At 40.5% G+C, this 12,199-nt stretch overlaps 1 protein-coding gene across 1 annotated transcript; it reads left to right on the top strand.

Annotated features, from left to right (window-relative positions):
* Positions 1-173: 173 nt before the first annotated feature.
* LOC133499102 (ubiquitin-conjugating enzyme E2 G1-like) lies at positions 174-12,127 on the top strand. The gene is made up of 6 exons (XM_061816666.1): positions 174-353; positions 3,336-3,438; positions 3,510-3,607; positions 6,638-6,816; positions 6,938-7,045; positions 10,509-12,127. Exons 1-5 carry the CDS (start codon positions 311-313, stop codon positions 7,022-7,024), a joined length of 510 nt encoding a protein of 169 aa, XP_061672650.1. The 5' UTR covers positions 174-310; the 3' UTR covers positions 7,025-7,045; positions 10,509-12,127.
* The last annotated feature ends 72 nt before the right edge of the window (positions 12,128-12,199 follow it).

Below are 12,199 nucleotides of genomic sequence, written 5' to 3'. Positions count from 1 at the left end.
GTGTACTATGGAGGTCACCGTCAACATAAAACCATGTAAAACGCTCATACACTGAGGACAAAATGATATGGCACAGTTAAATACACAATGTACATTTAAAGTATGCTTTTAACATTTGTATTGTCTGTCACACTGATGAACAGGCACTCGGGAGCTGTCAATAAGATGCACGCATGCGCGTGTCTAAAGCCAACAGCTGAACCTTGTGTCAAAACACAGAGGGAAAGCGGCTGGAGGCAGCTAATCTGGGCTAGCTGTAATTTTCTTGGGAGTATTTATAAAACCACATTTCCAATAACGTGCACATACCATGACCGAACAATCAGCGTTACTGCTTCGAAAACAACTTGCAGGTAAAATAAATATCATTGTATACGGGCAGAAGTAGTCGAATGTAAAGTTTACGTAGCTATGAGCTAACGTTAGTGTCTTAGCCAGTCAAGCCCATCACGTTGAGCACACAAATGTAAAACTAACACGGTGGCGTCTGGTTTCAGCAACCGGCAGTTATGGCTACTAGCGTGTGGTGGAAATCCGAATATTGTGTTGCTGGAATAGCAATTTCACAAACAAAAACTGAATCCCAATGTAGCTTTGCTAACGGGCTAGCGAGTTCGTCACTAGTAGTTAGCTGACAGAACAAAGGAATGATGATTACAGGGACCTATCAAGCTTCTTAAATCCTGTTTCAGTAATTATAGAGTGTTACAAATCACAGTATTGAATACGTGTTAAAAAAAAAAAATCTGACTGTACAACTTTCACGGTGTCAAATTATAATAAAAATGACAACTGAGATAATAATTTCAGTGATTATTTGCAATATTGCTCGTCCGGGAGTTGTTCTTTATGTGGACAAACGTTGGTCGTTATTGCTGACGCCAAACCGCAAAGTTATTGTTGTCCAGGTGTTGCTTCTATGACAGCCATTGACTGCATTGATGGCATTCATCGTGTTGCTCCCACAAATGGTAGTTCCATTTATCTATGAAGACACAGAACATGCACGCAATGCCTGCTGTGTACACAGTAACCTTCCAGCTCAATCTACCTTTCCCTAAATCCAAAATGATGAATCATTTTTTTCCCCCGTGTGAATGGTAGAACAATGAAAGACACATGGTGCTGGGAGAAAAAAGCATTTTGATCCATATTGTAATGATGATTATTAATGGTCATTGTTTCTCATGTTAGGGAAAAATGTTTTTATTGCACTACTTTTCAATAATATGCAACAGTTTTGAGTGCAAAATTAAAGTGAAACTAAGGATAAATGATAAATAGAACACCCAAAAAAAATTATACTTGACCAAGAGTTAAGTGAATACATTTACTATTACAAATTGCAGTCGTGAACGGCAACTTAATTAAAGCAAATACAGCACTGACTTTTCATTTGAAAATCCCCATAAATATTGTGAATTGTCAATTTTCATCTCCGTTCTTAAGCTTGACCTGTGGTCAGCCAAGTATGGTCACAAACTGCAAAGAACTAGACAACTGTGATTGCCCTCTCTATTTTCCCCCAGCGTTTTTCCATCGCAGTCAAGGCAGCCGCCACACCAATTAGAGATTGATAAGAGGTTCATTTATTAAGACATTGGACATCAATGCCATTTCAGGCTTTTATTTTTAAGTTGGCCCAGGATGTGGAGTTCGTATTTATTCATCCATCTATTTTCAAAGCCACTTATCCTCACAAAGGTAGCAGGAGTTCTGCAGTCGACAGGCAGGCGGGGTACATTCTGAACTGGTTGCCAACCAATCGCAGGGCACATCAAGACAAACAGCCACACTCACAATCACACACAGGGCCAATTTAGAGTATCCAATTTATGTTGTATGTTTTTGGGATGTGGGAAGAAACCGGAGTGCCCGGAGAAAACCCACACAGGCACGGGGAGAACATGCAAACTTCGCACAGGTGGGGCTGGGATTCAACCCGGGACCTCAGAATTGTGAGGCCAATGCTTTCCAGCTGACCCACCGTGCCGCCCACAAACTATCCAGAACACTGAATTTATTTTGTATATGTAATTAGTCTGAGGCTGGCACAGTGACCTCACAGTTTTTAGGACTTGGGTTCAAATCCCAGCTCCTGATGTGTTCATGTGTGCTCCCCATGCCTGTGTGGGTTTTCTCCCACTACTCCGGTTTCCTCACACATCCCAAAAAGATGCATCAATTGAAGACTCTAAATTGCTTGTCGGTGTGAATGTGAGTGTGAATTATTGTTTGAATGTGCCCTGCAATTGGCTGGCAACCAGTTCAGGATGTATCCTTCCTCCTGCCTGTTGCCAGCTGAGGATAGGCTCTAGCACTGACCGTGACCCCTGTGAGGATCAGCAGCTAAGAAGATGGATGGATGGATGTATGTGAACATACCCCAAGTCATCTTTGAATGAAAGTCCTCTCCTGAGCACCGGTGGCCTCCTACCCCCCCCCCCCCCACGCACACACACACACACACACACAACACGGTCGATTGTTGTCAACTGGAACTCACTGACTAGCTTGGTAGTTCTGACATGGTGCCATGACATAGGGCCGTTTTGACACCTGCAGTTACCTTTTAGTGCTGTTTGTGTATGTGTGTGACCTTATAGGCAGAACATTTCAAATGTCATCGATTATATTTGTATATCAATCAAGCAACAGGACAGATAATAGGCTAATGTTATATTATTTGTTTTGTTTTGGGGGGTTTTGTCACGGGGTCATGCAATTGACACATTGAGGACCCCTGCTCTACACGATAGTGACACGGAGTAAATGTCTTGTGGCTCGGAACGGCAAATTATAAAAAAGCCAATCAGTAATAAGGAAGTTGTTTTGGGACTATTAAATACATTGAAATAAGGTTTTCCATTTTTATTTTATTCTGAAGTTTGACAATGTGGCACATACAAAACAAAGGATACCTATACTAAAACAATTTAAGAGACAAGAATGAGCAAACTGTATAATTTGTTAATTGTACAATAAGGAATAAATATTACACAGTAAAGAGACATTTTTAGTTGGGGGAATTCATGAAATTAGTATTGGAAGCACAAGAAAATATGAGCCACATATTTCGACGATACAGATGTTTGAGAATTTAGAAATATAAGTATGAAAATCTTGATTTAAAAAAAAAAAAAAAATGTGCGTTAAACATGTTTGCATGATTTAAAAACACATCCATGAGTAAGCACAGTGAATAAATGAGGCCCTGTGTGCTTTTTTTCTTCTTTGTAGCAAAACAATATATTTGAATATTCATGGTGAGGAACACAAAGTAAATGTAATTTAGCATAATTTGACCATTTAAATTATTTCTTCCCTTTTTTCAGAGCTCAACAAGAATCCTGTGGAGGGCTTTTCAGCAGGTTTGATAGATGATGACGACATATATAAATGGGAAGTTGTGATCATTGGTCCCCAGGATACCCTTTTGTAAGTCAGCACTTTAGACACGTTTTCTTTTGTTTTTCTCTAAACCAACTTTGTCATCTTTTGTATTCCAGTGAAGGAGGGTTTTTTAAAGCATATCTAACCTTCCCCTATGATTATCCTCTTCGGCCTCCAAAGATGAAGTTCATAACTGAAATATGGCACCCGAATGGTAAACACTCAATCCCAAACACACACTAAGTTCACATGATATGTGGACCTTTTTTTAAGCACCAACAGGTTTTACATACGCACACTTGGGGAGGGGGCCATTAATTTTTCCATCCTTTTTCTATACTGCGTATCCTCACATGAATACAATATAAAATGTGTGAGGTCAAAGGTTCATGCTTGCGGTTGTTTCTGCTGTAGTTCACCCATGATTTTTGATGTCGTGGCAGTCAAGTTCACACAAAATTCCTCCATCCACCCATCTCTCTTCAAATATTGGTTTGTGAGTTTGGCACAGTCTAGATAGAGCAGAAAAGGGCCTTCTCCAAACTCTTCTCAGAATCAGATTCATCTTTATTTGCTAAGTTTGTTAAAGAAAAAAAAAGAATTTCTCTGGTAATTGCAACCGCTCTAATACGACAACCTTTGACTGAAAATATTGCAAGATAACATAAAAACACAGTACAGAGTGTCACTGAGGAATAAAAGCATATCGGTAATGTGGTTATGCCTATACATTTATTTATTTATTCATTTACTCATTTATTTATTTATTTATTTATTTATTTGACAATTGTGAAAGTGATAGTCTTGTAGCAATTTAGGGCAGTTTGAAATGACTAATAAAACAATAGTCTGGAACAGTGACAGTGATGGTCAACAACAGAAATGAAAATAATGTAGACCGGCGAGACAATGGCTGCACGAAACCAGACTGTGATGGATAAGCACAGGACTGATTCGATGACTGCTGTGTAGAACTGCTTCAACAACTCCTGTGGCAGGCAGTGCTTCCTCAGAAGCCACAGGAAGTCCATCCTCTGTTGGGGCTTTTTGAGGATGGAGTTTATGTTTGTCTCCCAATTCAGGTCCTGAGAGACTGTAATTCCCAAGAACTTGAAGGTCTCAACAAATGACACAGGGCATTTGGATAGCCTGACGGGCAACTGCAGCAAAGGATGCTTCTTGAAGTCCGCAATCATCTCTAGATTCTTGAGCATGTTCAGCTTCAGGTTGTTCAGCTCCAACTGCTCCACTTCTTGTCGATACACAGACACTTTCCAGTCTTTGACGAGACCGATGACTGTGGTGTCATCTGCAAAATTAAAGAGTTTGAAATATGGATGCTGAGGTGCTGTTTATGTAGAGAGAGAGAAGAGCAGCGGAGAGAGGATACATCCTTGGGCTGTGCCGGTGATGAAGTTGGATCTAGATGAGGTGTTGCCCGCTCTGTCTTGTCTGTCTGGAAGCTGTAAATCCACTGCCAGATGTTAAGCAAGATGGTGAGCTGGAGAAGCTTGGATGAAAAGAATATGGGGATGATGGTGTTGAACACATCTTAAGTCGGTCAACAGGATCCTTTCGTAGGTCCCCGTGCCGTCAAGGTGTTCTAGGATGTTGTGCAGTTCCATGTTGACTGTGTCATCCACAGACTCGTTTGATTGGTTGGCAAACTGCAAGGGGATCGGGACCTGTGACGCTCTTGAGGTAGCACGGGGCATTAAATGGACTTCATGCACAGTGTAATCTTTTAGACAAGAGATTGGTTTCTCGGGACAAGGATGATGGTGGAACATTTGAAACAGAGTGACACTTCACAGTTCTAGAAATCCATTGAACATCTTTGTGAAGACAGGAGTGAGTTGGTTACCACAGACCTTGAGGCAGGATGAGGACAAAAGGTCTGGGCCTGCCGCTTTGTCAATCTTTTCTTGTTTGAAGACACGTCTCCCATCCTGTTCGTGGATAGTCAATGCATAAGGGGGAGTCAGAGGTGTGATGGTGGTCAGTGCAGCTGGGTGTTTGTGGTGTCCTTTTCAAATCTGCAGTAAAAGGTGTTCAAGTTGTCAGCCTGTCCTTTATCGTTTTCTGCTTGGGGGGGATGGTCGCTTGTAGTTGGTTAGGGGTTTTAATCCACGCCAGACTGAGTTGAAGTACTCAGCGGTTAACTGTTTTTCTTGCTTTGCTGCACAATTTCTCTTTGCTATGTTAATTTCTTTGCCAGTATCTAGCACCCTATCTCTACTTCAAAACTTTAAAGTACGCCTTGTCTTTACTCACTGTATGAAATCTCTTTGTTGATACACACATACAGCTTTACAGACTGCTATAGGATATAACTGTCCAGGATGCCAGTTGAAGTTTCGAAGACACTCTTGTCTATAAAGTCTAAACTGTCTTTTAGTTCTAAGTTTGCTTCATAGGTCCACTTTAATGTTTTCACCACACAATTTGCACATTAAGTTTTTTAATGTAAGATGGTATTAATTGAATTGATCAGGCAAATCCAGAGCTGCGCAGGGGATAGTACAGTCTTCATCATTTTCTGGAGCATAGCATTGGTCGAGTGTTATTTTCCCTGTTAGCACAGTCAATATGTTACTTGTATTTGGGTATTTTGTGGTTAAGTTTAGCTTTGTTAAAGTCTCCAAGAATAGTAAGGGATGAATCTGGGTGGGGTTTTTTTTCTTTCAAGTTTACTTTTTAAGTGAGCGTTCACTGTGCGACATTCATGTTAGCGTGATGGTGAATGTAGACACCTGTGAGTATAAATTAAGCAAGCTCAGGAAGCGAGTAGAATGACTTACAATTTAAAAACTGCACCTTCAATGGGATTGGTACACCATTTTTTGTTGCTATAGAAGCGCATCCCGCTGCCTTTTCTTTTCCCCGATAACGCTGTGACGCAGTCTGCCTGGTGTAGTTGGAAGCCCGGAAATATACAATGGATACAATTGACCAAAATGGCTGTGTGAATTAAACTATTTAAGGTGAACACCGGAGTTGCTTAATTAGTTGGCTAATAAGTATGTGTACTCTGAAGATATATTTTTAGAATCTTAGTGAAACTGCATCATTCACTTTTCCATTGCTCAATAACTGCTTTATAGTTATTTGTTTTAGAAGCATTCAGTTTAGTTATACAAAATGTCACCCAATGACTCGGCAACCATGCAGTCCTCATTGAAGTATTTTGTGTGCCACATTAAACTCCTTATACAAACTGTTGTTTTAACGTGTACCCAAACAGTTGCAAAAAACGGGGATGTTTGCATCTCTATCCTGCATGAGCCTGGAGAGGATAAATTTGGCTATGAGAAGCCTGAAGAGCGCTGGCTACCCATCCACACGGTTGAGACAATCATGATTAGTGTTATATCCATGTTGGCGGACCCCAACAGTGATTCACCAGCTAATGTAGATGCTGCAGTGAGTACTACTGGATATTCTTTTCCCATCCTTACACTCGGAATCCCTTATTCTCTCTGTCTTGATTCATCCTTGTGACGTTGGCACGTAGGCTGTAATTTAAAGCTATTTTCTTTCACAGAAAGAGTGGCGGGAGGACCCCAACGGTGAATTTAAGAGAAAAGTTGCTCGTTGTGTAAGAAAAAGTCAAGAGATGGCCTTTGACTAGAAGCCCATTGTGAATTCCAGGGTAAGATTGTACAAGTGTTCAACCAGTTCAGGCTTTTTAATAATACAATACAGTGGAACCTTGGGTTACAAACTTAATTCATTCTGTGCCCGTTTGTAACCTGAAACGTTCTTAAACTTGAATAGTGTTTCCAATTGAAATTCAAGTAATCTGTTCCATCCTCCAAAATTAGTTTATAGAAAACTTTTTAATTGGTGTTATTTCAAATAACTATGTATATATATATGAAGACACACCATTATCAAGAAATAAAACTAACTAGTTCGTATCTTGTTTCGTTATTTGTCAGGTAATACATTTTTATATATACAGTGGTAACTCTACTTACTAAATTAATTCGTGCCGGAAGTTGTTTCATAACGTGAATTTTTTTGTGCTTTTTACATGTAACTAGCCTAATCCATTGTAACCCCCCCCCCCCAACCCCTAAAAAAACAACAATTCAGCATTCAAAGTACATAATATAAAGAAAAATGGAAAGTATGTTCATTTACCTTTGGCATTGGGTGACTATGGGAAGAGAAGGGTGAGAGACGACCAAAAGGCATCGTGGGGGACGGAGGAGGAGGCAAACTTTGACAACCGAGAGAAAATATATGCATGATCGTACGCACACACGTCACTTAATTCCACAAAAGTTTTTCTAGGGCCCCCAGTGGAGAAAGAATAATAAACTTGCAATAAACACAAACGAAAAACTTGCGAAAAAGTTGTACTTTACCAATATGCGTTAGCGTATGATTCGGTGACACTCGAGTCAAAGTTAAACGAAAATCATCATGGGTAAAGATTGACGTCCCTCCTAGCCAATGGGATTCCAGGAAGATGGTACAGCGATAGCAAATGGGAGAGCATATCTTTTTAACACATAAAAAACTGAAAAGTGGGGCGTTCAATATTACTCTTTACTTTCAGTGCAGCAAACTCACTCTAGAAGTTCAGTGAGGATCTTTGAATGACCCAATGTTTAAACATCTCAAGGAGCACTGTGCAGCAATCATATTGAAATGGAAAGAGCATCAGACCACTATAAATCTACCAACACCCGGCCTTCCCTCTAAACTTTCACCTCGAACAAGAAGAAGACTGATCAGAGATGCAGCCAAGAGGCCCATGACCACTCTGGATAAAGTACAGTGATCTACAGCTGAGGACGGAGACTCTGTCCATAAGACAACAATCAGTCGTACGCTGCACAAATCTGGCCTTTATGGAAGGGTGGCAAGAAGAAAGCCATTTCTCAAAGATATCCATAAAAAGTCTCGTTTAAAGTTTGCCACAAGCCACCTGGGAAACACACCAAACATATGGAAGATTGTGCTCTGGTCAGATGAAACCAAAATCAAACTTTGTGGCCTCAATGCAAAACGATATGTTTGGCGTAAAAGCAACACACCACATCACCCTGAACACACCATCCCCACTGTCAAAAATGGTAGTAGCAGCCTCATGATTTTCTTCAGCAGGGACAGGGAAGATGGTTCAAATTGATGGGAAGATGAATGGAGCCAAATACAGGACCATTCTGGAAGAAAACCTGTTGGAGTCTGCAAAAGACCTGAGACTGGGATTTATCTTCCAACAGGACAATGATCCAAAACATAAAGCCAAATCTACAATGGACAGGTTCAGAAATAAATGTATCCAGGTGTTAGAATGGCCAAGTCAAAATCCAGACCTGAATCCAATCGAGAATCTGTGGGCAGAGCTGAAGACTGCTCTTCACAAACGCTCTCCATCCAACCTTCCTGAGTTCAAGCTGTTAAGCAAGGAAGAATGGGCAAGAATTTCAGTCTCTCGACGTGTAAAAGTGATAGAGACATACCCTAAGCGACATGCAGTTATAATTGCAGCAAAAGGCGGCGCTAAAAAGTATTCATGCAAGGGGGCCAAATAATATTGCACGCCCCACTTTTCAGCCTGGACGAGGACCCAAGTTCATTTTTCCACCACGCACAGATAGGAGGATGGTAAGAGAAATCAAAATATCTCCAAAGCTCACTGTTACAGAACTACAACAAATGACAGCATCCTGGGGTCACAAAATCTCCAAATCAACCATCAGCTGTTTGGGAGGCATGCACGGAGAAAACCTTTCCTCACTCACAATCATAAACGCAAACGTCTGGAGTTCGCGAAGCGGTATTGGGGCTTCAACTGGCACCGTGTGCTTTGGTCAAGTGAGACCGAGATTGAGCTTTTTGGCAACAAACACTAAATGGGTCTGGGGTGCCACGAAAGATGGGTATGCTGAAAAGCACCTCATACCCACTGTGAAGTATGGGGGTGGGTCGGTGATGCTGTGGGGCTGTTTCCCTTCCAAAGGCCCTAGGAACCTTGTTAGGGTGCATGGCATCACGAATGCTTTGAAATACCAGGACATTTTAAATCAAAATCTGTTGCCCTCTGCCCGAAAGCTGAAGATGGGTGACAATGACCCTAAACATATGGCCAAATCTACACAGAAATGTTTCACCAGACACAAAATCAAACTCCTCCCATGACCAGCTTAGTCCCCAGACCTCAACCCCATTGAAAACCTGTGGGGTGAGCTGAAGAGGAGAGGACCCAGGTCTCTGGATGATTTAGAGATTCTGCAAAGAGGAATGGCTGAAGAGCCCTTTTTCCGTCTTTTCCCATCTTGTGAAACATAGGAGAAGATTAAGTGCTGTTTTGTTGGCAAAGGGGGGTTGTACAAAGTATTAAAAATAGGGGTGCTAATAATTGTGACACACATTATTTGAGGTCAAATAATTATTTCTTTATGTGGGATTTTTTTTCCCCACTGAATAAATGCACTTGTATTGAAGGTTGGATTTTTCTTTTTTTCCATTAAGGTCCCATATTATGACATTCATAATCCACTCCTGTTCAATTCCAGCAGTGACAGCGGTCAGCTTTCTTTCCTCTTGTACATTTTCTTTGTTTCTCCCCATTATATAGTGAATGCAAAAGGTGTGGAGTTAGCACACGGACATCTCATGGGGAGTAGAGAACTGTGCCCAGTGTGTTTAATAACAACTTAAAACCGAAACTTTTGTAAAAATAGATTTGTAATTCAAGATTGGTTCGTAGCTAGAGGAGGTGGGGAAAATGAATTCATATTGGGCCTCAGCCGTTACTGAGCGTTAGTCTTCATACTAACCATAATCAGGTTAGTCAGTTGAGAATTTTTTGTTTGTGACAGAGTCGTGTTCACTAATATGTAGAGAAGTCACCCCAAAGCCCAGTGTCTTCTATGCTACGTTATTTTAGATGTTTGTCTTTAATAATCATGTGCCGTCACAAACACGAGGATACCTGTATTTCACAATGAGTCTGTAGATCCTGCTTGGTTAAGTAGTGGATGCTGCATTGTTTCTCCAAGGAGTACAAATGAACGCAAAATATTGCATGCAAAATCATTGAATAATCTAAATTTAGGACATGATTGTGATTTATCTTTTTTTTTTTTTCCCTCCAGTTCATTGAAACACCTCCAGAGGGAAACCTTCCGACTTGTGCACCCCTTGTTTTGCAAGACAAAAGGAAATGGTTGGAATCTGGTTTCTGTGAGCTGTTGTCATTCACCACAAGAGCAAATTTGAGAACACTACCAGCAAAATTCACTTACTTCCTACATGGAATTGTATATTTAATTTTATTTATTTTGGAAAACTAATGATGTAAAATATGTCACTACTGTATATTAACTTGCTTTTTTATCTGCTGCTGAACAGTTTGTACTTTATAATACCAGGTTTCTTATGCAATTTAGTGGTCAAGATTGAGTCGAAGAAATGAAAGCCCGTTACCTTTTAAAGAACCCCTGTACCCCCCGCCCTGTCCTCGCTACTACATACTGTATTTGTCAGCCCAGCATTATCTGTCAATAGAAGTGATTGTGATTTTCATTGACTCACTGTTGCCTTTTATTGGCATCCTTTCATCACTCTGCTTATTGTTCAGAAAGAGATGATGAGGTTTTTGTGGCACTTAAACATCTTTTATTTCATTCTTTTAGTGACCGCGACCGGCTAGTATTAGCTATCTATGCGAGGGTAGCAATGACTCAAATGTGCATGATCCCTTCAAACTCTCTTGCGTCTTGTTTCTGATTTTCATTGTGAACGGAATGGCTTTCTCTGCTGTGAGAGCCATGAACTTCTCGTATATAGACTTCTTGCACACGCATGGCTAACATTAACACTAGGTTTGTGCCAACTTCTCAGGATCGACTTCCAAGTTCCTCTTGGCCTTATTTGGTCAATGAAAATTTCTTTTAACTGCCACAACCAAAAAGGGTCTGTGGAGGAAAAAGTGTACAAGCTGTGATAATTCTGGGTGTGTCGTGTGTACTGCTGTGGCATTTGGAATTTACCTCAATCCAGTTGTTGAGTTCTCAATGTTTGGTATGTTGTTGCACATTGGGCTTTCTTTGTGGATATGTTTCACATTTTAGGGGGAGGTGGTTTCGATGGTGAGGATTGTAAGTAGACTTACAGGTAAAACTTTCATCACCTTGACCTTTTCCTGGTGCACATTTAGCCAACATGTATCACGTTAAAGTTCAGATTTTTTTTTTTTCCGTGGGATTGACACAAACACGTTTTGTAATTGGAGAAAGTCACAATTCTGCATGCACCTTTTACTTTCAATGAAGTGCACTGGTCCAAAAAAAAAAAAAAAAAAAAGCTGTTTCCTTCTTCATAATGGACTTGCATTGGCCGTGCCATCTACACCAATACAGACTGATTACAAAAGAACCATCTTGGCACATGCAATCAGGATTGAATGAGTTGAGTGTGTGAAGGATACCATTTACAATGTTCATCCTGGATGAATGTGATGTATATTCTTAGTAGACTTGATGATCATCTTACTGCTATTTTACGTCAACATTTTCTAACCTACCATGACCTCTGACCGGTGTTCACTGTATTTGCACAGATTCAGTGCGTTTTTCAAACGTCATCAAGCAATATGCTCTGAAAATGGTGTCCAGGGAATCCACCCTATAATGTTGCTACTAGTTTTGTTATCCATTTTGTGTCAACGCAGTGTACATTTGGACATGATGCTAAATAAAGTGTGTAAAACAAGTGCCTATTTTGACATTAGGATGAGGCCATGATCTGCGTTCACACGTTAGACGACTTGTTCAATAAGCGAAGC

Source organism: Syngnathoides biaculeatus, chromosome 4 (assembly GCF_019802595.1).
Source record: "Syngnathoides biaculeatus isolate LvHL_M chromosome 4, ASM1980259v1, whole genome shotgun sequence".
Classification (NCBI taxonomy): Eukaryota; Metazoa; Chordata; class Actinopteri; order Syngnathiformes; family Syngnathidae; genus Syngnathoides; species Syngnathoides biaculeatus.
The sequence above is the reverse complement of the archived record's forward strand: the minus strand, read 5'-3'. Positions and strand labels throughout refer to the sequence as shown.

Coding starts and splice junctions, on each gene's coding strand:
- LOC133499102 (XM_061816666.1), top strand. CDS start 311: ATGACCGAACAATCAGCGTTACTGCTTCGAAAACAACTTGCAG. Junction 3,439..3,509: donor GGTCCCCAGGATACCCTTTT/GTAAGTCAGCAC, acceptor TTTGTATTCCAG/TGAAGGAGGGTTTTTTAAAG. Junction 6,817..6,937: donor CAGCTAATGTAGATGCTGCA/GTGAGTACTACT, acceptor TTTCTTTCACAG/AAAGAGTGGCGGGAGGACCC.